Raw genomic sequence first — 24,812 nt, 5'->3', positions numbered from 1 at the left:
TTACGCCATGACACATTACAGATTTTCCCACTGCAAACTTGTAATTTTGGAGAGGACAGCATTTAAAAAACAGAATCTGTTCACCACTATGGTCAGAAGAAGTTTTATTATCAGACATACGCAGCTCATATTGTGGATCAAACGGCACGTTATTCTGAATTGTGACGCCCTCTCGTGGTGGTAAGAGGATAACACACACACTAGTACACTAGTACAGAAATACTTTTTGCCACCTGGACTGGATTAAAGCTTGTGAAATAAGAAACAAAATGAATATTGTTTGCTGTGTGTATGTTAATGCCCTTTTACTTGAGAATGAAATTGAATGTGTACATTTTGATTAGTGCTACCTAATAGATAGAGTACTGTAGATCTGGCTTGCAATGAATTATGTCAATTAAATATTACATTGAATATATTTTCTTCAAAAAAGCAACATAAAGGTCAGTGTTTAATATTTAGACAAATATATTCTTAAAGAGAAGTTCTTCATCTGATGAATTTGCTGTACTGTATAAGGCTAAAATAAGAATCAAACAATAGTTATGTCAAGAGTTTAATTCAGACAAAATTTGTTGAGGGTTTGGAATAAAATATACATGGCACACCAAGCCCATGAACATCGATAAGTCAACTCAAAACACAACCGTCCATCTTTCCAGTTAAATTGAAATCACTTCTTTCCAACTTAAAATAGTAAGGTACTCAAATTACCTGAGATAAGTTTGCATACAAACCAAACAAGATTGAAATCAGCCATAGACCTCTAGGACAGATATACTTTGAACATATGTTTTAACAACTATCATATCAACGTAAGGCAGATAGATGGTCATATCTTTTGAACAAACAAATTGTGTATTCCATGTACAAAAGGACTTTTTTGTAGGCCACACACACACACAAAATCATACCATATTTATCAAATGCATACATGAATTACACAGAGACAATTACCTCTATAAAAACAAGCAATACAGTATGATGCTATTGCTGGACTTAAATGTTACATGTCGTCATTACAGACAATTTTGCAGATTATAGTTATTAGTGTAACAAGATTTTACTGAATTTGGGTTGAAACGGGAGCTTCTTTTACACTTTAAAGTCTGCTGATTCAATAGTAACTGATGATTTTATTGTCCTGGCACACGTCAGATTTGTCAGCTGGCACCCTTTTTCATAATAATATGGCATTGTTGGAAAGTATTTCTCAAAATGAATCACTCCCAACATTATTTTGCTTCCCTTATTGTGTGACAGTTTTAGGCAAAAGCTTTTTATATTTGGTCCCAAAACACGATTCGCAGTCTACTCCATTAAGCATCCCTTTTTTAGTCCCAATTCTGACTCGTGCCGTGTAGAAAAAAAACGTGTAATTTTTTCATCAGGATGCCCGAGTTCATCCTTCTTCTCTATGTAGAGCAACAGCTGTGTTCATCTCATTGTAATCTCAGAACACCAAAACAAAACGTTTCCTGCGTCACTGCACACTGTGTTGATCGAGTCTCTGCTATAAATGGTCAAAGAATCTGATTTTTTTTTTGTGGGGGCATGTGCGAATCGAATGCTTTGAATCACTCATGGTGTAATGACGGGAATGATTTTCAGTCCTGGCAGCAGCGGCATTATTTCTGTTAAATTATGAATAAACTGGTTCTGTGGATACTTGTGTTTATTTTAGTACATTTTCCACTAGGACAGCAAAAGTGTGATAAAATGTAGAAGCCTCCATAAGTTGTTTAAATATAGTTAAATTTCTGTGATCATTTATTGTTTAAAAAAGTAATTTGACGTACTTAGACTCGTGTATAACAAAGACTGGCGAGCTTTATTGAGTTTCAAAGTGAACATCTACAGTATTGCCCACAAATAACCCCTTGTCTGGATCCTGTAAATCTACAAAGTGAAAACTCGATTGCACTGTGGAGATATATGGTGTATTGCTTGTGCCCATGGGCTTTATGCCAAAACGCATCTCAGCCTCAGACACTGATGTCATTCCAGTCTCCACAGTCCATCACACTAAGTATCTGTGCGGGAAACGCTGGATGTGTTGTCCGTGTTTTACTTAGGAAGTTCCTCAAGTGACAAGTGGTTATTTGAAGATCATACTGTGTGTACGCTAAAGGGTGACGAAAGTATGTTGGAAAAAGGCAGCTTTGGACTCTCAAGGTTAAATCTCAAAAGGCTCTCCCTGGTTCCTGGTTTCTTCCTCTGTCTTTGTAAAACACTCTCAAAAGTTTGTGGACCGTCCTTAAGATTGAGCCAACTGAGACTGACCCTGTGAGGTTTGTGCGTGGTCCATTAGAGGGCGCGTTTCTCCCAGGCCAGTCGGGAAGGGGACGCTGAGGAGGGGGTTAAGTGAGCAGCTGCCTGATCTCTCGGTGAACGTAGCAAAGGAAGTCCATGTAGGAAGCTCCGCCGTGCAGGCCTTTATCCTCCACCAGGAACTGACGGAACAACATCTCTGGTTTATCCTTCTGCCTCACGATTTGGAGCTGAGCGGGGAAAAAAGGGGAAAAAAATAAGCAAAGCACGATCTGTTTCCAGTCCGAATACTAGAAGTTTTACATTTACCAGCTGCGGTCAACATACACATTGATCTCCATGCTTCGAAATGAACTCAACTTGCCATTGATACATTTTTTCCACACTGTTGACATGTGACTAATGGTTGTTCAGATTTTACATAATATAACATGTTTATATTCATGTACACCTCCTACTTGCTGCCTTGTTTTTGTATTTGTTTTTGCTTCATTTGAAGGATTGGGATTGCATGGTCCTCTATGGTTTCAGAGTAATAAATGTTATTCTAACTAACTGACCTGCTAACTGCTCTATAGCACTGGGCCTGCAGTGCTTGGGGCCACTCAACAGCAATGAAATGTACCAACAAGAGTTCAATTATATCATACAGTTTGTTTCTTTTCAAGAAATTGTGTTCTTTTTAACTTAAAGGTCCCATATCATGCTCATATTCAGGTTCATAATTGTATTTTATGTTTCTTTTAGAACATGTTTACATGCTGTGATATTCAAAAAAACTGTTTATTTACCTCCTACTGTCCATCTGTCCATCTGTCTGAATATGCCTGTATTTACCCTCTGTCTGAAACGCTCCGTTTTGGCTCATTTCAACGGAATTGAATTGCTAGGCAACAGCTTGGGTCCATGTTTACTTCCTGTCAGCTTCACATACACTGCAACCGGAAATATGGTGCCTTCAAATGACACTTGTGAGCTCGTGTTTACAACATGGGAAGTCGTGTACACGATATGCTTGCCGTTCAAGTGGTTAAGTCCTGAGAACACCGCTGCTAAGCAACGGGAATATTAACGTTACTGTCGGCGTCTAGAAGCCGCAGAGGCTAACAATTTAGCAAGTGGGTAGTATAATGCAGTAAATGCAAAGGCATAATGACAGAGGAAAAAGATGAAGCTGTTGGGAATATCAACATTTTCCTCAAACGAAGAAAAACAATATACGACTAAAATTACAATATATTAACTTATTATGAACCGAAAAATTAACTTCCATGGCCTCCGCCATTTCTGACAACGTCAACAAACACGTCACAAGTCGTGAACTCGGAGCTTTCAGAAACTTTCCACTTACAAGGTTGTGAATACCACATATGGGGGGCGTTCATATGGACTCTTGTCGTGAACACGGTAAATACGACCCCATTTAAAGGCAACAATAAACTAGAACACATTTAGAATGTTTACATTTAAAACTGTCTATATACTATAAATTTGTCACATCACAAAATTACAGAAATCCTGACGGCTCTTTTAAAGGCAGAGTTTCTTGTGTGCATTTCTCCGTGGATTGAGCGTTTTGATAATTCCACAGTATTTATATGGCATTTAAACCTGCTCTTTAATAAAAAGACGTGGAAATTTCACTTTTTCCGATATGGGACCTTTTAAAGTAAACTAAACATGTTGTTAGGCTTGTCCATTTCTACACAAATTGATTGCATGATTTGCATTCTTCAGTTGTATATTCGATTAGCTGATTTGTATAGCAAAATGGCAAAAAAAGGATGTCGTGGGGGGAATGTCTTTACTTACTACCTCCACTAGAGGGAGGCAGAGATCTTTGAAAGCTGCGTCAATTTGTTTTGGTCATTTTTTTCTTAATTTAAAAAAATCTTTTAAAAGAAAAGGCATGCTTGTTTTTAAACAATGTTTTTTGGGAGCATGTTGCTGCTCTATCTGGGTATCTTACCTTCATAGAGTTAGGCCTCTTTTCAATCAGGTCACTGATGATGGATCGGACCTTGTTTGACAATGGGTTGTCCAGTTCTGGCAGCTCACACTGAAAAAAACAATTAGAAGGTTGGTTAAGTCTAAAATAAGGGTCAATAAGTCACTGGTGCTAGTTCTACACACGTATTACACTTACAGGTGTCAAAGAACATCGATACTTAATGATGTATTGATTTGAGAATGGGGAGCACACAACCTTGATTTATACAGTTGAGATCACTTAAACACTATTTAATGAAGTTGTTACTTTACTGTCTGCCATCTTTGACACATTTCTGCTCTGCTTCCTCTTATGTACCAGTACTACATGTTGAAATGTTGTTTGAGCTCTGCCATGAAAATAAAATGTCAATCTTTGAACTTTGTGTGAGGTTTGTTTTTAATTATTGTTGAATCAGTTTAGCTCATTTTATCCATTAACCTTGTAGAGTTGATCTACTATTTGGATGTGTCAAATGATTCATATTGGATTAAATCATGGTCAGATGTAAGATCTTATAATGAATTCAATTGAAACTTGTAATTTCAAGACATATTGTCTAACCAGACATTCTCTTACCATTCTGTAATGCCTCCAGGCACCAAAGAGGAAAGAAAATGTCTCATCTAATATCTCTAAAAACATACTGTTTCATTTGCTTTATAAATATGCTGAAGTGGAAGTGCTAATAAATTAATTCTGACCATGTTTCCTTGCAGGTGGGCGAGGGAGGGCAGGTTAAACATGCTCTGGATGAGGTCTGGAGAGCTCGCTTGGCCCAGCCACAGGAACATGGAGTGTCCGTTCTCCAGCAGGAACATGCCGGAGTCGGTCAGACGCTCCTCCGAGCAGCGCACCGGAGTAGGCGGAGCCTCGCTACTAACATCCATGTTGTGCTGAAAGTAACACATTTATTAGATTACAACATTGTCTGAAATTAGACACACACTCCCTTCTAGTATATGTAAAATATTCAAGATTTGTCTTTTGATAAACAAACTTCACTGTGGATTTAAATGGGAGATAAATATGTGGATTTATCTCAACAGTGTAATTGAAATAAATATATTTGGTATCCCAAAAAAAGTTGCTGTGCACTGCACTGTGTGTGTGTGTGTTTTGTACCAGCGGGGTGAGGCGTGGGTAGAGCAGCAACTGTGTGTCCTCCACCCCCATGCCCATGATCGACAGCCTTTGATGGGCTCTCTCGTCTGTTGAGAGCTCCGTGCTGCCAACCAAGGGAGCAGTTTTCATAAGGCTGTTCATGTAGACCGGAAACACCTTCATGGCATCAGGCAGGATCAGCTACATAAAGCATAAAGACATTGTTACTTTTTGACAGATGGATGTATGATTAAAATCTTTAGTCACAGACACAAAATGTATTGCATCACATATGTACATCAGGGAGTTTCTTTGTATCCTAAAAATCAAAGCCTAAATTCAACACATTTCATTCCAGGTGCTGTCCTGCACTGACCTGGCTGGCAGCGGAGGGGCTGGCACAGTTCTTCCTGTAGCAGGCCAGCATGTGGGCCGTCTGGTTGACCAGAATCTCCCTCACATTCTTTAGAGGCTGGTTCAATATGGCACGGCACGCTGAGCGGGCATGAGAAAAAGGTTAGTTAAAAGATGCGAGAGGGGGGGAGGAGAGGGGCCTAACTGGCAGCTAAGGATAAGTAGGGGAGTAAAAAACAAAGGATGAAAGATGAGAAAAATCAGGAACAGAGAGCGCACAAGAGTAGCCGGACCAATGAAAGAAGGCAACTGAAGGTCAGTAATACGGCTGTACTTATGTCCAGATTACAGAAAGGCTCAGTGTCATCTGTACTTTATGTGAAACATGTGGTCCTCATTTCCACAACTCATTCTTCTTTTACTCATAAGTCGCTGAGTATTAGTAGATTATCATGTGATGCATGGGGTAAATTCAACAAAGGTCAGGATGATACTGCATGTCTGCACTACACTACACCCCCCCAAATAAAGAAAGCTGACTGTATGGAATGACTTCATAGATCATGGGAGGAAAAATACATCTTTTCTGCATTTTTGCTGTCGTGTAACAGTCTGTCCTTTATGTGCAAATGTTAAATTAAAGATAAAATTGTGTATGAGACTATCTATCTGAGAAAGTGTACCTGATTTGGCGAAGAAGTTGATGAGCGAGTCGGTCTCGCAGCTCTTGAACAGCTCTGACAACTGCAAGCTGCAGTTCAGACTGAGGTTGTGGACGCGGAGGCGTCGCTGTCCATTGATGGTGGTGTACAGCAAGGCACACTGGGAAACGGAGTCCAAAAATAAGTTGTAACGAAACATGGGGGACTTAACTCTTTGACAAAATGGCAAACAATGATATTAAAAAGATGCATACTTGCATGAGCGCTCCAGTCTCCTCGCTGAGCGCGTCGTCGTGTTTGAACTCTACTGTTATAGCCTTGTCACAATCCACAGCTGCAAACTCTATATCTGTGGTGTTGTTCATATGGACGGCACCAAAGAATTCGGTGGCTCTGAAACCTGATGGACAGACATGCGCAGTAGTGTAAATTAGGAGAGGTAACTCTTTGTGGTACATACCAAAATGCAAAGCCTGGGGCTATTCCTTACCTGTACTGGTACGAACACGCATGATGGCATCAAATCCGATGCTCTTCTGCACGTCTTTTCTCAGATCTCTCAGGAAATGCTCCCCATCAGTCTCCACCTGACGAGTACATGTGAGTAAATATTTTAGTTTTAACCAGCAGATGGCAGTATTGTCACAATTTGGTCCCAGGCCACTGACGAGCAGCCTGTGGCTCATAAATATACATTAACATAAACGTTTTTTATTATAGATTTTGTCCATGTGTGTTTAGCCATGTTGTTCTGCCTTTGTATGTGGTGTGTTTGTGTGGCCAGTTTGGAGTAATTTCCCACGCTTGTCGCATCATTCCTATGGGACAGGTCTATAATAGACTGTGGGTACTGCGCCAAAGTCATTATGTGGACAAAACCAGCTTGACTTGTTAGTGTAATGACAAGACATAAAAATGGATTAGTCCTGTCCATATACTTTATGTGGCTTGCTTGTGTGTGTGTTATCAGTTGCCTGTAAACAGGTGTGCCGGCCGACAGTCGTACCTGGAAGTTGTTGTACTTGTAGACGGAGCCTCCGGTGTGTGAGGGCACATCGGCCATGGTCGCGATGTCCACGTACTGGCTGGGAAAGAGGAAGAGATCCACACAGCAGCCCTGTGCCACACACTCCTTAGACAGCTGCTCATACACTCCTTTCTGAGGCTGGAACAGGGTCTAAAGGAAAATACAGAGTTTCATTTGGATAAGTCAGCAGTTCCCAATAGTAGTTTAAAATTTCAAATTGGCATCCAGCCGACTCCACTCATGCAGGTAAGTAAGTTTCTATGCTTACTTTAATTAAGCCCGGGGACTGTGCTTTTACTCAATCTACAACTGCCAGCAGTCTGTATGTGGAGTTCAGAATAAGTTGTAAAATAAAAGTTCACGAAAAAAAAGCTACTCACTTTCTCTTTCTCCGTGTTGACCAGCTTTTTGTCATCCCTGTTCTTCAGTTTGCCCGGAGCCTCGGCAGTGGGCATGGAGGAGTGGAAGATGAAGAGCTTTCCGCTACATTCTGCTGCCTGGAGGGGAGAAAGTGATGAGAGAGAGAGAAAAGATCTCAAAAAAGAAGATCACGCGAAGGTGTGTGTGTAGCGTGTCTCTTGCTGATGTGTTGTTTATAGTTTTAATATGAAACCACGAGGTCACGAGGTGCAAAACTCCACTCCTGCAGAAGATCAGATTATCCTCATCATAATAAACTTTATTTAGTACAGAGTACTCCCCTGTGTTGCAAAAATAAACTGATAACGAAAAGATAAAGACGTAAGCAATACTCAAAATATGAACAGGCGTGAACAAACTCACAGTCGCAGACTCTTTGCTGTTGTGTAATGCCACAACTGCTTCCAATTAAAAGCTGTGTGAACTTTTCCTTTACTGTGCGCCAAGAGACTGACCTCATTGCTGGGAAAGTTTGTTGGACTTGAAAGTAAACACAAACATATCAGGAAGAGAAACAAAGAAACTTCACTGAGTTGATAGGTTGAATGAATTTGACAAATTGGAACAATCTTGTGGGGGTGGATGCAGTGTATTTTTTTTTTCCAATTCAAATTGGTTGACCTTTTTATAGAAAAACACACAGTTATGTGTTTTGGCTGCACTCCATCAGTAGAGTGATAAAAATGACAAAAAATTAAAAGAGACCAGTGTGATAGAGTGACAAACTCTGCTGCTAATCAAATGTGGCTTGTCAAATAAGACGCTTCCAACTGTGCTAATGACGTTTGATCTTTCACTTCCCAAAGGCAAAGAGTGCTATAGCAGCCACACATGACTCAGAGAGAGGTTACACAGGCCCCGAGCCTCCCACTTCATGCTGACAGATGTCACACTGTGGCTAACCTTGAATGCCTCCACGCCGGCCTGGATGACAGGAACGAAGACCGTTTCGCTCTCGTTGGTGTCTGCAAACATATCAGGGATCTGGTCCAGGAGGCTAGAGAGGTTGAGGGACACGGTTATTATGGCTTGGTCCGAATTATTGACATTGGTCTCACTGCCTTGTTGAATGCTTTCACATGAAAATGTCTGGTTGAAATGCATCCAAGTAAAACACTCAACATTGATTCAGTATTTGACTGAAGCCATGTTAATCTCCATACCAAATTAAACAGTTTTCCCGTCCAGTGATATAAAAATAAACTTTTTTTTGTTTAGCTGGATTAAACTCTTGGGATACCTAATTCTCTCTCTCTCCCCCTACTGCTCGGGGCATCCAAGGTAAACAGTTCATCCACAAAATGAATAACAAGTTGTATCTTACTTGTATATGACAGCCCTCGAGTCCTGATAGTTGACGAGGAAGCCGTCGAGCAGCGGGACGAACATCTCAGCGGTGTCTGAGACCACCATCATCTGGGGCTGGGCCAGAGCGCTCTTCACGTTGTAGAAGTGGAGGATCTTGTTGTAGGTGACGAAGCCGACCTTAATGGCGGAGCTCTCCATGCCTTCCTCACTGGTGAGAAGGACACAGAACAAGCCTCGGTGAATCCCAGGATGATTCTAGTAAGTCAGTTGAAATGTTATTTCCAATGGCTGCATGTGTGCGGTGTGTAAATGTGGCAGCTGTCATCCTGCAGTCATCGCTGAGATCTTACTGCTTTCAGGACCTTTTGTATATGTCCACTACCTACATAGTGTACCTGTTCTACAAAACAGTAAAGCATGAAGGTTGTCACTTAAATAAAATAATGAAATTGGCACTTTCCTAATGCAAAAGAAAACCAAAAAATCTGGTTTATGTTTGCGAGGGCCGTCTCTCTCAAGCACTATTTCACCAAATAAAAGGATCATTTCCCAACCATGTGAAATTGGCAAGTATAAACATTCATCCAGGAGTGGAATAACATCCAATATGGACTTGTTTATTAATGTTTAGCATCCTAAGTGGTGTTCCAAAGAGAGAGGAAGGAAATAGCTGCTACAGGTTTACAAAATCCAAGTAAATGTTGGTGGAGAAAACAACTAAACCATTTTATTTCTCTTTTTCTCAGCATTCCAATCAAATTGCTTCTATCACACTGTTTTATATGTCTGTATTTTCCTAATAATTTCCTAGGAGGTTTTCTGGAAAGAACTGTTACATATTGGCACTACTTACTGGGAAAATTTTAATTACCTTGAAGGAACTGCTTGACTTAAACCAAAGTAAATATTAATTGAAAACCTAAAAAATACCCTGACATTCACCAGAACACTCTGAATTTGGATGCGGTAGCTATCTTGAACCAAAACCATACATCAAAACCTTTCACCATCATATTCATTTAAAAGCATTCTTTACTGACACTGCCAACTGTAGTTTGTAGGTTTCTCTTCTTAAATCATGCAGACACACTGAGGAGCATGTAATGTGCTTTAAAACAGTTGCTGCAAAACCCTTTCAAGTAAACATGCCACGGGTCAACTATGACCACATCTTCTCTACTGTATGAACATGTAGGAGCTGTTGGAAATAACAGATTCAGATTTTCTCATACCAGACAGTGATTAAAAAATACCAGTGATTATAAAAAAAAAAAAAAAAAAAAAGTCCATGTCTACATCTGCATTTACTTAAACCGGGCTCTAGCTTTATCTTGAGTGAATTAAACATGCATTTTGGCAAATACTGCAGAATTACATGAATTGTATAAAGATGCACGGTGTCCAAGTGCTGTAATTTAGTGCCTGTAAAAACAAAAATAAAGCTTCAAACACAGGAGAAGAAGGGGGCTTATCTGAGTACGCTTCTACTGAGTGTTTTAAGGGTGATGTCATGGAGGCAGACAAATGGGAATGTATTGCTGCTGGCACTAATGAAGTGGGGAGAAGAAAAGTCCATTTTTGAGTTATTTTAGGAGTAACCAGGTGAAGTACATCATCGTCTTCCTCTGCGATAAATCAAAAAGTCACTTCCGTACAGAAAACCAAGTGTTTTCTGTATGACGAAGCCTTTTGTTTTGTTTTTGTTTTGGATGCCTTTCAGAGATTTTCCATTTTTAGCAGCCATAGCGCCCTCCCTAACCGATACCCACCATCTGCAAAAACTCATGCAGATGAGAACAAATAGTTGGCTTGGTGTTGAAGACTTGAGGGAAGTCCTTTTTTGGCTAGGTATATGTTGGACTGAATTAGTGGACAGTAGTCTCTTGCACTGGGCTCTACCATAGACTGTGTATATATAGATGGACAACACCTCTCCACCTCCTCCCACTGTACAAAAGGGAAGCCCAAATATCTAGGATACGGAAAAAAATGATTTGGTGTATTTGGACTTTTTAGTTTGGCCCAAGTCCCATCTGCTAACACGGAGTCGGCGGGCTTTATGACCTCTACTGCAACCAGCCACCAGGGGGCGATTGAGATGTTTTGGCTTCACTTTTGGGGAGCTGTCATGTCGTCCATTTTTATATACAGTCTATGGACTCTACAAGTCGGTATAGAAGATGCATAGCACCTAATGATACATATTACATTCCTACCAGTACTTTGTGTGTGTGTGAGCATGTGTGTGTTTTTCTGACCTACCTGGGCAGATTCTCCAGTAGAGTCTTCAGCTCATCACATATCAGTTTGACCAGTCCACTCTTAATGTTGTTGTAGGACACGTCAATCATAAAGATGTAGGCAGGAGGATTCGGAGGTTTGTTGTTCTGTGTGAGAAGAAGGCGGCAGGTGTGATGAATTAGTTTCTAATCTATTTTAAAAATCTTTCCAAGCTAACATGGCTTGACAGGCATGCAGCATCAAATCACCTGATTTCAAAAGGAAATGAGGAAAATGCTTTTTTCAGTCCTGTGTCCTCTAAGGTCTTAATTATACCATATCAACAGAGGCCCAAAACCTGGGGGTCTACCCTTATGCCTTCCACCTTATTAGTAGTTCTCAAACACCAGAGATTTAGTTTCCGTTGGTGCTTGCTTATAACTTGGGAGTAGCTGTGAGGAGACCGTGATAGTTATGGATTCCGAGATGGAGGGCAATGTCAATGGAGTGTGTGTGAGGGGGATTGTCAGTAAGACATTGTTATGTTTCCACAGTTACGACCCATGACAAGACAATCACCTTGCAGGCTTTTGTTTAATAGCTGCCCTGCAGAGGCTGTTTATAAGTCTTAATAAACAGAGCAAAAGTAGGCCAGTGTAGTGACTCAGCTTTGCCAGCTTACTCTGTTGTTCTCGACCGCCTCCATGGGGATGTGAACTTGATTGGCATTGCTGTCTTTCTTTTGTTTGCAAAACAACTGAGCTGAACTCTATCTGTCCTGTCTTTTTAGTTTTGATAAGCAGCTCATGATGAATAATGTAGGGTGCCAAAAGGTCCTTCAGAAAAATCAGTAAAGCAATCCTGTCTCGTATCATATTAGACCGACTTCTGTGAGAGCCATCCAGTTCAAGTGACATATCTTTGATGACAATTCAAGGGCTTGTCTCTATTGATCATCCACACTGCATGATGTGTATTGAATAGTAGCTGTCTTTAGTAGTTGTCCTGTACCTTGCAGTAGTCCAGGGTGGCTACAAACTCATAGGATCCCAGGGACAGCTCAGGCCTCTCAAAGAAGTCCACCCTCCGGCCCATGTGGTCAAGATGTTGGAAATAGAAGACTGGCACTACAGTTAAACAAAGAAATCAAATTTACTATAGAACTGTGCACAATATATTCATAGTTTGTTTACCTGTTTTTTAAATTAAATTAAAAAACCTTCCTTTTTGATTTCAAAAGTCAACGTGATGTGTCTTTTTCTGGCTGCTTAACGTGTTTAGGATGACATAGCTTTTTGTTGCACTGTGCTCTAGTACCTTCATTGACACAGTTGCAGAAACCACACTGGTAGCGACGCCCCCCGTCGATAAACTGCATGTAGGGACACATGTAGGCCTTGCATCGATTGCAGCGGATCGGGCCGGTCTCACCGTGGTTCACAACATATAGAGGAGTCTACACAGGGACACACACAAAAGACATTATGGTCAAGTTGTAAACAGATGTTCCTAAGTATTTCTAAATCTGAAGTTGATGACACAGCTATGATAAGGATTATCTTATTATTTATTTTTTTGTGGGATGATTCCCAGTGATTTTTCCCATGTTTTAGTGATGCAATATTTACTGTATTTGGGCCATACTCTTGCACATACTGTACTGTACTTTACTTGTGATTCCATGGCACCAAAACAATACACATTCATATACAGAACATGTGTCTAACATGGAATGTAAACGCTTAGTATGAAGCTGTTTAATATACATACCACAGACGACTGAAACTGTCTTAAACACTATTTATTTAACACTCCCTGCAGGCCAAATTGAAACTGTTTGCGTCAAATGAACTCAACTACTATAAAACACATGCAGACAAGGTAGCAAGTAGGTGTATTTTTAGACTGGAGACTTCGAGGAGGAGCGTAGAAGTGTTTACATTATCTAAGAGCTGTTTACCAGAGTGCAGAGAACAAAACAATGCATACAGCATCCAAGCACAGCAGCACGCCCGTTCCAGTTATGTACAAACACAGAGCGATGATTAAGTTTTACTATTTTGGTATAATTGTAATGTGAATATGCTCCCATGTTGCTCTCGATGTAATCTAAACTGAGAGTGCAAAATCCTCAAGTTTGATTCCTTTTGTATAAACCTCCCTTCTCCTTCAGCCGTCCCTGAAGATCTGACATTAGCTAATTAGCCTAAAGCCAGATGAGAGAAAGCTAACATTGCCTAAAAAGGCCAATGGGTGGCTGGGACGAGGCGAGAGGAGGGAGGAAATATCTACAGCAGGATTGTTGGACCACATATGATCCAAAAGGAGGTCATTCACAGGACAGCTTGACTTTTGTAGTACACGGAGACATCTATCAAAGGAGAATTTAGTAGTTGCATGCTCTACTGTCCCAAACTAGCTTTTATTTTTTAATACTCTTTTAAAAATAAAAGCAGATGTACCACTCTCTAACTTCCTAAGACAGGAGGAAATCATAAACAGAATCTCTACTCATATCATGTCATGTATCTCTACCTAAGAATTGCTGTAACAGCTAGATTTAACATAGATTACCCAGTATTTACCCAGTAGGGCAGAACGATAGTACAGTCGCCTGACATTGTGTACTGTCGGTCAACATACTTTTGTGTGAATAAACAGTAGTATGTATCTTTTCGGACGCACTGAGCAGTAATTTACGTCGTCACTTCCTAAGAGCATTGTGGCCGGTTGGAGACGTGTAACCCGTGCTGACCGCACGTGACCAAAACGACGTTTTTTTGAGAATCAAAGTCTGAATTGATTTAAAAACTATACTACTGAAATAGTGAAATTTTAATGCTTACAATTAAATTTAAGTTTTATTGACATCACAGAGCTGTCCGTCAACATCTGTTATGAACGTTGTTGTTACTATTGCATTGCATTGTGGGATATTTATGCCGCTGTAGTGTCCAGCGTTGCATACCGTAATATTTGACCAGAAATAGTATGTAATTTGTGTATTATTGGTTTCATACTAAAGTTTCGGACATACTAAAAAATCTCACACACTGTTTTAGCATACTAAATAGCAGGGTAGTATGGAATTTCAGAAGCAACCAGAGTCTCAAGTGTTCTTGTAAGTTTCATTAGTCATTCTTGAGATGACAGGGTACAACATTTAAAAAACACAGTGCACTCTAAGGATCGAAATGCTTTGGTGTGGGATGATTTTTTTGCATGCAGTGTTTACCATATATAGAATTTAAGCCCACCCAAGAAGATTTTTTTCTTTCAAAAGTGTGCAAAAAAAGTACAGACTGATTGAACATGTGTATGATGCATCAATGTGTAAACATACAGAGTGAGACAACAATCATCAGAACTCTGGACACAGTGCTGTATCACAACCTACTCAAGTGATGGATGATTCCCAACACCACTCAATCTGTGGGAGACACTAGTGTGTATATTAGCATTTATAAGTCCCTGCAAGAGTTGGATTTGCAGCTCACCAGGAAAATGTGCCTTTTCACAGCAAAGCTGCAGAAATCTAAACTTAATCTTTAAGTTACAAGTAAAACCATGACTTACCTCATTCTTTGGCAAACTGGCAAAGGGTTTAATGATGGAAGCCAGGGGCACTTGGCACTGTTTGGCCAGATCGGCGGTGCAAGGTAGGGAGTAGGTGGTGCAGCGGATGAACCTGGGACTGGCGTTGCCTGGGATTAGCAAAAAGAAGGGTCAATGACGTAGATATTATGACAGAGCACAAGTCTGTTCCCACTCTCTTGGACAGGAGTGTGGACAGTAAATCTTTAATTTACGATTACTGTACTGTAATTCTCAAAGAAATGTCTACATTTCCACCTATAAATTATGAAGTACATACCACAAATGACAGACAAATTACTGAACTGGATGTCCTCAACATGAAGTGTTTAAAAAACGTTTCGATCTTCTTTCCAAAAAGAAAATCTGATTTAATGGGGATAATTTTCTGCTCACCTACAGTTGCTACACATTAGCATCTACTACAAAATTTGATTGAGTGATTTGATTGATGAATTTGATGATTTTAAACTTTTTTACCTTTATTACATTACGGTGATCTGCTCTATATGAATGCACCTGACCAGTGCCTAAAGAAGCTGGATACTGTATACCATTGTGCTTTACGTTTAATTACTGGCTGTGGAAATCGGTACTGTATACGGCTGCTAAATGGCCATCTCTGTATGTCTGCAGACTTTCACATTGGTTGGCTCATATATATATAAATCGCTCCTTGGACTGGTTCCTTCGTATCTGTGTACATACATGTGCACAAACCGCAATCAATATGGCCTGCGCTCTCACAAAAAAGCTTTTAAATATGCTGCTCCTTCTTCCTGGAATAATGTACAGAAGGACCTGACATTGTCAGAGCTGATTACTATGGATTACTATTACCATTTTAAAGGATCGAGAAAGTGGCACTATAGGTCGATGTGATTGCTCTCGATTTTCTCACTGAATTGTTTTGAAATTGACCTGTTTGTGTGTTATAGCACATTTTTTTTGTGTTGCATACAAACTAGATGTCATGCTCGTTCACTCGTGGTGTGTGACTGTTGTATTTGTCTGCTTGTATCGTTTGTTTTTATTGTTGTAACAATGTCTGTACTGCCCTCTTGGCCAGGTCACTCTTGGAAAAGAGATTTTAATCTCAATGAGTTTTTTACCTGGTTAAATAAAGGATATATATACATACAAATATTTTTGTGTTTTGAGGTTTCAATGTTCGTATGAGTTACCTTGGTCATGTACTGTGTAGTCAGTGGTGACCAGAGGTGGAACCTGTCCTCTGATGCTCGTGCTGTAGACCTGTCCCCGTTGTTTTGCTTGGTCATCCTCGATGACTTGAGTCTAAAGCAGACAAGTAATGCATTACAGTACAGAGTAGTTAGGTAGATCCCATGTCACTTCAGCTTAACTACATGGCAAACAAGCAATGCAATGTTCATCAACTTTAAGTTTGCTTTTGCTTCATTATATGCCCAAAATGTGAATACTCAGTAATGTTAACAAAAGTGAAAATGTACAGACACCTTTTGAGGAATTAATAAGCTGCTGGTTCAAGACAGATAATGTGGAATGACATATGTGGTATGTTGATATGAGAACGTATGCAGTCCCACGAGGATTAGTCGTCTTTACTCACTATGCTGGGGATAGAGTCAGGGTCCAGTTTCTTCTGAGGTGGTCCCGCCAGTCCGCCTGGTGCTCCAGGGAAGGCCCCTGGCATGCCTGGCTGGGGCCCAGCCATGTGTCCCCCAAACGGACCTATACATCACAACAGGATATACTGGTTATTCAATGATATTTGGCTACAGTGCAGGATTGTGTGCAGCAGAGCTCTGGTTTGTTGACTAAATGTAGGCTGTAGAATAAGCTCTGATCTGACTGCTCCAATATTAGCAATGAGAGCACATTGTTTTCATGTCTATTAAAAGGACAAAGATTGCCAACTCTCCTGCCAGACAGACTCTTCTGTATTATAGACCTATTCAACACACTAAATAGTTCTATGACACAGGGCACTCTCAGAGGAGATTCAAGCACCAAAGTTACACTACATGAAAAGATGAAAAACATTTCTGTTGTGAAAGGTTATTTATTTCTTTATTAACTGCGCCATTTGCTGTTGTTAATTTCTGTCTTTCAAGCAGATCATTTCTCTGACCACAGAATCTGTACGCTGAGTTAATGTGACCACGTATCAGTATCGCTACCAGTAAATAATTAATACAATCTTGTGCCAAAAAAACTGTAATATCCCTTTTAGAATACGTCTCTTGACTGGTGTGATCTCAACCTTTTTTGGTTCAGTTACCTGCTTGCTGTGGGTATCCTAGTGGACCAGCAGCTCCAGGACCAGGCTGCTGGAAACCTCCAGGGCCTGGAGGATGTGGCCCAGGGAAGGGTCCACCCATGCCTGCCATTGGTGGGCCTGTCATCGCGTGGCCTGCCATTGGTGGGCCTGTCATCGCGTGGCCTGCCATTGGGGGACCCGCCATTTGTGGGCCTGCCATCGGCTGGCCTGCCATCTGTTGGCCTGCCATTGGCATACTTCCTTGGGGTGACTGTAGTGGAGACATCTGGGGGGACATGTGGGGCGACTGCGGGCCTGGAGGCATCCGTGGCTGGCCCATTGCTGGAGGAAGGGGTGTTTGGAAAGGCTGCTGGGCTACAGAGCTTGCTGGATGAGGAGGGCTCTGCATGGGACCTGAGGCTACACCATTAAGAAGTGAAGTGAAGAAATACAATCTGGTGAGTACATTCTTCCTATATTTCTTTTCAAATCCCCGTGCAATCCCTTCTACTGAAATACTATAATCACTAAAGCAGATTACTTGGCTGCTCTACTTTGTTCGATGTCATGCATGCCACACCCTGCTGTATGATCTGTAACAAGTATAAATCAGTAAATTACCATAATTGCCCAAGTTCATAGCACTCATCTGATTGGTGAGCTGCTGTGGTGGAGGTGGGGCAGGAGAGGCCATGCTGTTGTATGGGGACTGTTGAGGTTGTCCATAAGCAGCTGGAGGAGCAGGGTATCTGAGGAATATAAGAACACTTATGAATATACAACAGATCCAGTGTGGTCTTATGATGATACTTAAATCAATCTTTAACATGCAGTATGAAATGTTGCTAACATGGTCCAAATAGATCTGTTGTGCATAATTCTAGCTGATTCCAAAAAAAATCAATTTCAACTACAATACTTATACATTCATACTGTCCTTATGTTGATTTCAGAGAGAAAATGATCAGTGCCAAACGGTTGCTGTTTAGTGAAAAGTGTTACCTTTGTGGATGTGCGCCATTCTGCTGGATGTTTGGATTGTACTGATTGGACGCTGGAGGCGGAGGCATACCGGCAGCAGAGGAAACTGGTAATTTCATCACACCTGAAGTAAGTAATAGACACCATGTGTATCAGTATATGTATAGTCTTCACTGTATCAAACTTAAATCCATTCTTGATCAAAATCTTTGATATAATATATTGCAGCAAAGTACAAAAGCATCTGAACATGACTTCTTGTTTCTAGACTTTTTCACTGTCAATATGTAAGTAAGCTCAAGGTTCTTAGAGGGTCAGAGTTTGCAGACAAGTGCAGACTGAGACCGCCGTTTTAAAGGAATGTTTCACGCAGCTAGAACGAAAGCGTGACAGTTTCTTTGATGTTGTCTTGACCTTCTTTTCTGAAGACCTTTAGTATGTCAGTAGTTCTACTGGGAGTATCAGGACTTGCACTTCAATCGTACAGAGCTTGCTTCATTGTGCTGTGACATTTAAAACAAAGCCAATAAATTTACTGTATCTTTGCTTGTGCCGCTGGTACTTAACGTGCATGCTATCACAGTGGTATATAGCACATTAGACTTATTTCAAGGTCAGCCAAACAAATTCACTCAATGGAGAATACAATACAAAACACTTCAGCTGCAAATTAAGACATGTTTAACATTTGAGCACTCATATTCTGCAAAGAAAGCACTTCAGGCCTGTTATTTGAAAATATTCACGTCAGCCAACAACAACACACTTCGTCCCTGAAAGCTTGGGGATTGTGAACTTTTGTTGTTATGGAGAACGAGCACTAGTTGCTGCAATTGATATAACCCAAGTATGAATTAGCTGATCATGCTACTGTAGAATGCAAGATCAGACTTGTTAAATGAAAGCCTAAAATAACATGTTATTTAGGAAACCAAATACAAGAGTCAAAGTCCTTTACCTATTGGTGGAGCGGCGCATGGCTGAGGCTGTCCACCATAGTGCCCATAGAGGGGCTGTGCAGGACCAGTTCCAAATCCACCTTGGTACCCCCCCATCCCTGGCTGGGCTTGGGAGTATGGGGGTGCAGCAACATAACCCTGTTGACTCATTCTGATGTGATGTTACTGTCTTCTCATGCCAGGATGAATGAGTTTTGACAACCTGTTAAGTTGAAAGAGTGGAACGTAAAGGTTACTTGATGTATGTCATTTACTTAATTTTGACAAACAGGAGAAATTAATTAGGCGAGACTTTAACATATTTAAATAATTAATAGAAACTGAAACTTCCTGGTAAAAACCTGCAATTTTTGAACAGTTTGTTTCCAACCTATTAATGTAATCCATTTATTTTTTTCTCAAATTATAAAGCATTACAAAGCCACACCACCACCAACAACTGATATTTGACCTCATGCAATCATCAACACTCCACATGTAACATGGACCTTTGGCATTGCTTATTGAGAGATAAGGCAAGGCCTATCCTTGCTAATATTATCTTCAAGTGACTGTATGAGTTGTCTGTTTTTACTGTCAGAACTACAAATGAATGAGCCTCACATTTTACACAATTATGAAAATATAAATACCCATAATGGGCCTGTAATTAAATCCATTTAAAAAAAACACTTGCAGCCAATTGCCGCTTTTCACAATAAAAGTTCTAAAAGCAAAGGGCCTAGTGACTGTATGAGTTGTCTGTTTTGCTGTCAGAACTACAAATGAATGAGCCTCACATTTTACACAATTCTGGAAATATGAATACCCATATGGGCCTGTAATTAAATCCATTTAAAAAACACTTGCAGCCAATTAAAGCTTTTCACAATAAAAGTTCTAAAAGCAAAGGGCCTAGTGACTGTATGAGTCGTCTGTTTTGCTGTCAGAACTACAAATGAATGAGCCTCACATTTACATACAGAAATATGAATACCCATAATGGGCCTGTAATTAAAGCCATTTAAAAAATACTTGCAGCCAATTAAAGCTTTTCACAATAAAAGTTCTAAAAGCAAAGGGCCTAGTGAGTTGTCTGTTTTTGCTGTCAGAACTACAAATTAATGAGCCTCACATTAACACATTTACACAAATATGAATACCCATATGGGCCTGTAATTAAAGCCATTTAAAAAACACTTGCAGCCAATTAAAGCTTTTCACAATAAAAGTTCTAAAAGCAAAGGGCCTAGTGACTGTATGAGTCGTCTGTTTTGCTGTCAGAACTACAAATGAATGAGCTTCACATTTACATACAGAAATATGAATACCCATAATGGGCCTGTAATTAAAGCCATTTAAAAAATACTTGCAGCCAATTAAAGCTTTTCACAATAAAAGTTCTAAAAGCAAAGGGCCTAGTGAGTTGTCTGTTTTTGCTGTCAGAACTACAAATGAATGAGCCTCACATTAACACATTTACACAAATATGAATACCCATATGGGCCTGTAATTAAAGCCATTTAAAAAACAGCTTTTCACAATAAAAGTTCTAAAAGCAAAAGGGCCTGTAGACTTTTTTCAGGGTGTCAAAACACAAGTTGAACTCTGGGCCAACAAACACAACAGCTGCGTACTGACAACTCCACTAAAAGCCATTTATTACTACATAATAAAACCAATTGAAAACACATTGCAACCTAAACAAAAAACGCACAAAGAGCTACAAACACGCGTGTAAATGAACTGATCAGTTCACTAGTTATACGTGTTGTGCCACTTCCGAGGATTGCCACGTCAAAGACCGTTATGATGATGGCTAAACATCTGAGCATCCCTTTCTTCCTTCCTTCAATTCACATCCAGATGAAAGCACACACATGTTGTCCTCTCTGTGTAGTAACGTTACAATACAGCTTAACATGTGATCGAAAGGGCGCAGTAAACATGACAGCACTGTTGATCACACATTGATAGAAAACATCCTGCTAGCTACGCGGAAATTACTACAAAGTTTCCCCTTGCACCAGAAGCGCGATCATTTAACAGAAATACCTTCAAATAAAGAATGATATAAGACAGAATTACACGTACGTGTGTAAATAGTGTCGTAGTGGTATTTACCTGAATATTGGGCAGAGATCTCTTCACTGTGTATTACCCTCAGTGGAAACAGAGTGCCACGTCAAACTCCAGCAAAGCACCGGGTCGCTACGTTGGTAATAGAGATGTGTCGTCACGAACGAGCCGGTTCAAAGAGCCGGCTCTTATAAGTCAAGTCAAATTAATTTCTATAGCACATTTAAAACATGAGCTGACCAAAGTGCTTTACAGATATAGGCAGAATAAAAACAGGTCAACAGAGCAGACAACAAAATCTCACACATCCACCGACAGAGACAAAGATAGAATCCATGAGTAAAAGACTGTTATAATGAGCATTATAAAAAAGGCCAATTTTTAATCATAATTCAAGTATATTCAAAAGCCAAAGAAAAAGAGGTGGGTCTTGAGCTGTGCTTTGAAAGACTCTGTAGAGGGAGCGATAAGAGCTGGCTCTCGTCCATTTCTTTCTTTAATTAATTCAAGGCAGAATGATTGGATGATCTTCTCCGCGCCACAGGCACTCCATGCACTGACTGTGACTGAATGTTGTGTTAATGATGTCCATACAACCAATCAGGTGATGACGGACAAGGATCATACCATCAAGCAGGGATGGGCGGGGAGGAGCGGAGCACTGGCGGTCTACAGGTACAGAGCAGGAGGGAGAGGAGGAGAGAAAGAGAGAGAGGAGGGCGGTGCGCGAATAGCAGACGAGATAAGAGACAGTCGGAAACGAAGCAGCATGTAAAATGTTGGTATTCAGGAAATTATAGGGTTTAGTATAATTATATTGAGTATTTTAAGTGATATATGCGCACATATACTAATCATAAGTCAAAACAGCTAAAACTAAATTTGGCTGAATTATAAAAGGCAGAAGTGGTAAAAATGAGGAGCCTTTTGGGAGCCGAAAGAGCCGGCTCTTCTTCAGTGAGCTGAGCCAAATGATCTGGCTCACTAAAAAGAGCCGGAATTCCCATCACTAGGTGGTAACTCAACTAGAAAGCACCACAAGGAGGAAAAGACTCACCGTTTCCGGTTACACATTTCAAAATAAAATCCTTAATGACGAATAAACGTTCTTACACGATATGAATGTGCACAAACACAACACTTGTTTTCTAAATGTGACTTTTATGAAGCTTATCGAAACAATATTGACGTTCTTCACGCCCACATATGTGTTTTTAAACTTTACATTATGCTTTTATGTTAGAGAGTAAACAGTTCAACTTCCGGCTGTGGTCCATGTGTTTTTAGCTAACTTTGAGAGAGGCCGTGTCGTGTCTGGTCGCTGTACGCATGCGTGAAAGAGAGGGAACCCATACACGTCAGCACAGGAGATGTGGACCTGTGCGTTCCTTAGAAATCATGCGTTTCCTCTTTATCTGAACACTGAGCACAACACTGAGCACAACAGCTGTCACTCTTGTTATAATAAAAAAAAAATTGATAATGACAATAGAAGAAAATTATAATATTTATAGGCTGGTTTTTACAGTATTATACTAATAATATATAGTTTTATTCTGCACTTTAGTCTATTTAAAAAAAAATAAATCTACCTCAGTTTTCAGCCAACATTATATTTCATAATTGACATTTCTTAATCCCCTGGTCTCTACTGTATATCTCCTATATTTTATTATTCAGCACTATATCACTTTTTGCACTATATTCACATCTTTAATAGTCCTGTATCTCAGCTGTTACCCTGCACTATATTCAGTTTCAACAGTTTTCTTCATCTCCTTGTATTTTTATATCTGGTATATTTTTTTGTACTTTGTACTATTAACTTTTTTACTGCCTTTTTACTAACATGTTTTGCACTATGGAACTGTGATGCTTCCCTCGGGATCAATAAAGTATCTATGTATCTATCTATCTATCGCTCTATCTATCTATCTCTATCTCAGATTTCCTTAAAGGTATTGATAAGGCAAATGATAGCTGAAGTTATATGGCCACACAACCTAGACTATGTATAATAAACAGGGCTGTAAATAGCAGTTTGGGGAGTCTGACACAAGCTGTGGAGTAATTTAACTTCTACATTTACAGAAATCAGTGGGGGTTTTTTATGTTTATGATAAGGCTTCACTCAATATCTTATATGTTCTATGCAGCCTTTATAGCTCATTCTATAGTTTGAGGAAATATGGGCTATAGATATAGGCCTATAATTGACCAGTTAAAGGTGCTGTTGATACCATTGATTACATTCAGCCTCTAGATGTCGCATTCTCCCTCCCCCGTTACATTGCATCTACTTCACAACAAGTCATTGCCAGGCACTTACCATCAATCTCAGCCTTTTATCTGTTTTTTCCACACTACCTGATGACTGAGATATACCACGTGATACCAACATTGTTGTACTATTGGCTCACAAACCTTGTTAGAGGTGGGAACCAAACGTCAGATATCTTCCAGAGAGATAAACAAAACATTCATTTTGGACCTGCCAAAAAATTTTAAATGATTAATTCACAATCATAATTATTTTTTCAGGAAAGCCATACTTTTATTCAGCACCTTTCTAAAAGCTCTGTGGATGTTTTTTTGTTTGTTTGTTTAAAAAAAAAAAAGATTTGTCTACTTAAAAAGGTTATCAATAATGTCAGTAATATAATTTTTTAGGATGGTGGTTGCATGTGGGCAATTTAGACTCAGTCATCTAAAACCATAGACATGGCCCTGATAGTGAAGTATGTCAAATGGCAGACATGCACCCAAAAACATGAGGCAGAATTATAAAGCTATAATTCACTCAGTTTATGGAGATAATAAACAAGAATGAAGTAGCCTAGGTGTGCCATCCTTTCTGCTGCAAAAGCCTGACAATAAGATGGTATCAGACAATTGTGCATTGATACAAAATAATTTCTCATGCTGCTATAATAGGAAATTAAAGATCTGTGCGTTGGAGTGGGCTATTTATCAAGACTTGTTATGGCTATTTTCTGCAGAAATTGGATGACATTTAGTTTTCAAAGTACCCAGATGTTTGTCTCTTGTTGTTCTGTTTCTCTGTTACCAAAAGCAACCTTGACCAAAGATATGACTCTGTGTACATTACAGTCTGGTGAAGGGATGGGACGAAATAGGATTTTACTGTGGATCGTGATAAAAAACACTCACAATAAGTTGATCATGGTGAATTTCCATTATTTGGATAATCGTGAATATAGTCACAAGTGACTTGAAAAAGCTGTCTAGCTCGCTATCCTGGTAGGGAAGTGAAAAAATGGGGCCTGATTTTAAAAATACAGTAATTATGTAAGAAATAACAGACTTATACAATGTCGCTATCTATCTATCTATCTATCTATCTATCTATCTATTTATTTATTTATTCTGTATTTGTTCAGGCGGACCTTATGATTTATGATGACCTTATCTAAGATTGTTTGATTAAGATTGTAAGATTGTCACTAAAAAAGAAGGTTCACTTTAAAAAACACATACTGTAATTACTACCTTCCATTTTGTTAAGAAACAAATATGCTTCTTTCATCACAGGCGTTTTTTTTAAGAGTTTTATGTTTATTAAGATGCCATAGCTCTTGGATGTTATTGGCAGAGTGTAATA

The 24,812-nt window shown here is 39.7% G+C and overlaps 1 protein-coding gene across 3 annotated transcripts; it reads right to left on the bottom strand.

Annotated features, from left to right (window-relative positions):
- Positions 1 to 543: 543 nt before the first annotated feature.
- On the bottom strand, positions 544 to 21,372 carry sec24d (SEC24 homolog D, COPII coat complex component). 3 transcript variants are annotated; one of them, XM_037758354.1, is made up of 24 exons: positions 21,236 to 21,372; positions 19,132 to 19,334; positions 18,195 to 18,297; positions 17,814 to 17,941; positions 17,361 to 17,612; positions 17,214 to 17,330; positions 16,542 to 16,663; positions 16,135 to 16,246; positions 14,933 to 15,060; positions 12,674 to 12,812; positions 12,368 to 12,483; positions 11,399 to 11,523; positions 9,153 to 9,344; positions 8,732 to 8,825; positions 7,789 to 7,905; positions 7,388 to 7,558; positions 6,872 to 6,968; positions 6,636 to 6,781; positions 6,403 to 6,541; positions 5,742 to 5,860; positions 5,387 to 5,566; positions 4,966 to 5,157; positions 4,241 to 4,330; positions 544 to 2,501 (listed from the first exon to the last, which is right to left on the bottom strand). In XM_037758354.1, the coding sequence occupies exons 2-24, from the start codon at positions 19,280 to 19,282 to the stop codon at positions 2,361 to 2,363; spliced, it is 3,171 nt and encodes a 1,056-aa protein (XP_037614282.1). In that variant the 5' UTR covers positions 19,283 to 19,334; positions 21,236 to 21,372; the 3' UTR covers positions 544 to 2,360. The 3 variants fall into 3 exon arrangements, with proteins under 3 accessions (XP_037614282.1, XP_037614281.1, XP_037614280.1); XM_037758353.1 differs by having other exon boundaries at positions 17,214 to 17,345; positions 17,376 to 17,612; XM_037758352.1 differs by having other exon boundaries at positions 17,214 to 17,612.
- Between the last annotated feature and the right edge of the window lie 3,440 nt (positions 21,373 to 24,812).

The sequence above is a fragment of the Sebastes umbrosus genome, chromosome 22 (genome assembly GCF_015220745.1).
Source record: "Sebastes umbrosus isolate fSebUmb1 chromosome 22, fSebUmb1.pri, whole genome shotgun sequence".
NCBI classification, from domain to species: Eukaryota; Metazoa; Chordata; class Actinopteri; order Perciformes; family Sebastidae; genus Sebastes; species Sebastes umbrosus.
This window is presented reverse-complemented; position numbering and strand designations above follow the sequence as displayed.

Excerpts from the sequence above, each read along its gene's own strand:
- sec24d (XM_037758352.1), bottom strand. The coding sequence starts at position 19,282 with ATGAGTCAACAGGGTTATGTTGCTGCACCCCCATACTCCCAAGCCCAG. Across the intron at positions 17,942-18,194 it reads AATGGCGCACATCCACAAAG|ATACCCTGCTCCTCCAGCTG; the intron begins GTAACACTTTTC and ends TATATTCCTCAG. Across the intron at positions 17,613-17,813 it reads TATGAACTTGGGCAATTATG|CCTCAGGTCCCATGCAGAGC; the intron begins GTAATTTACTGA and ends TTAATGGTGTAG.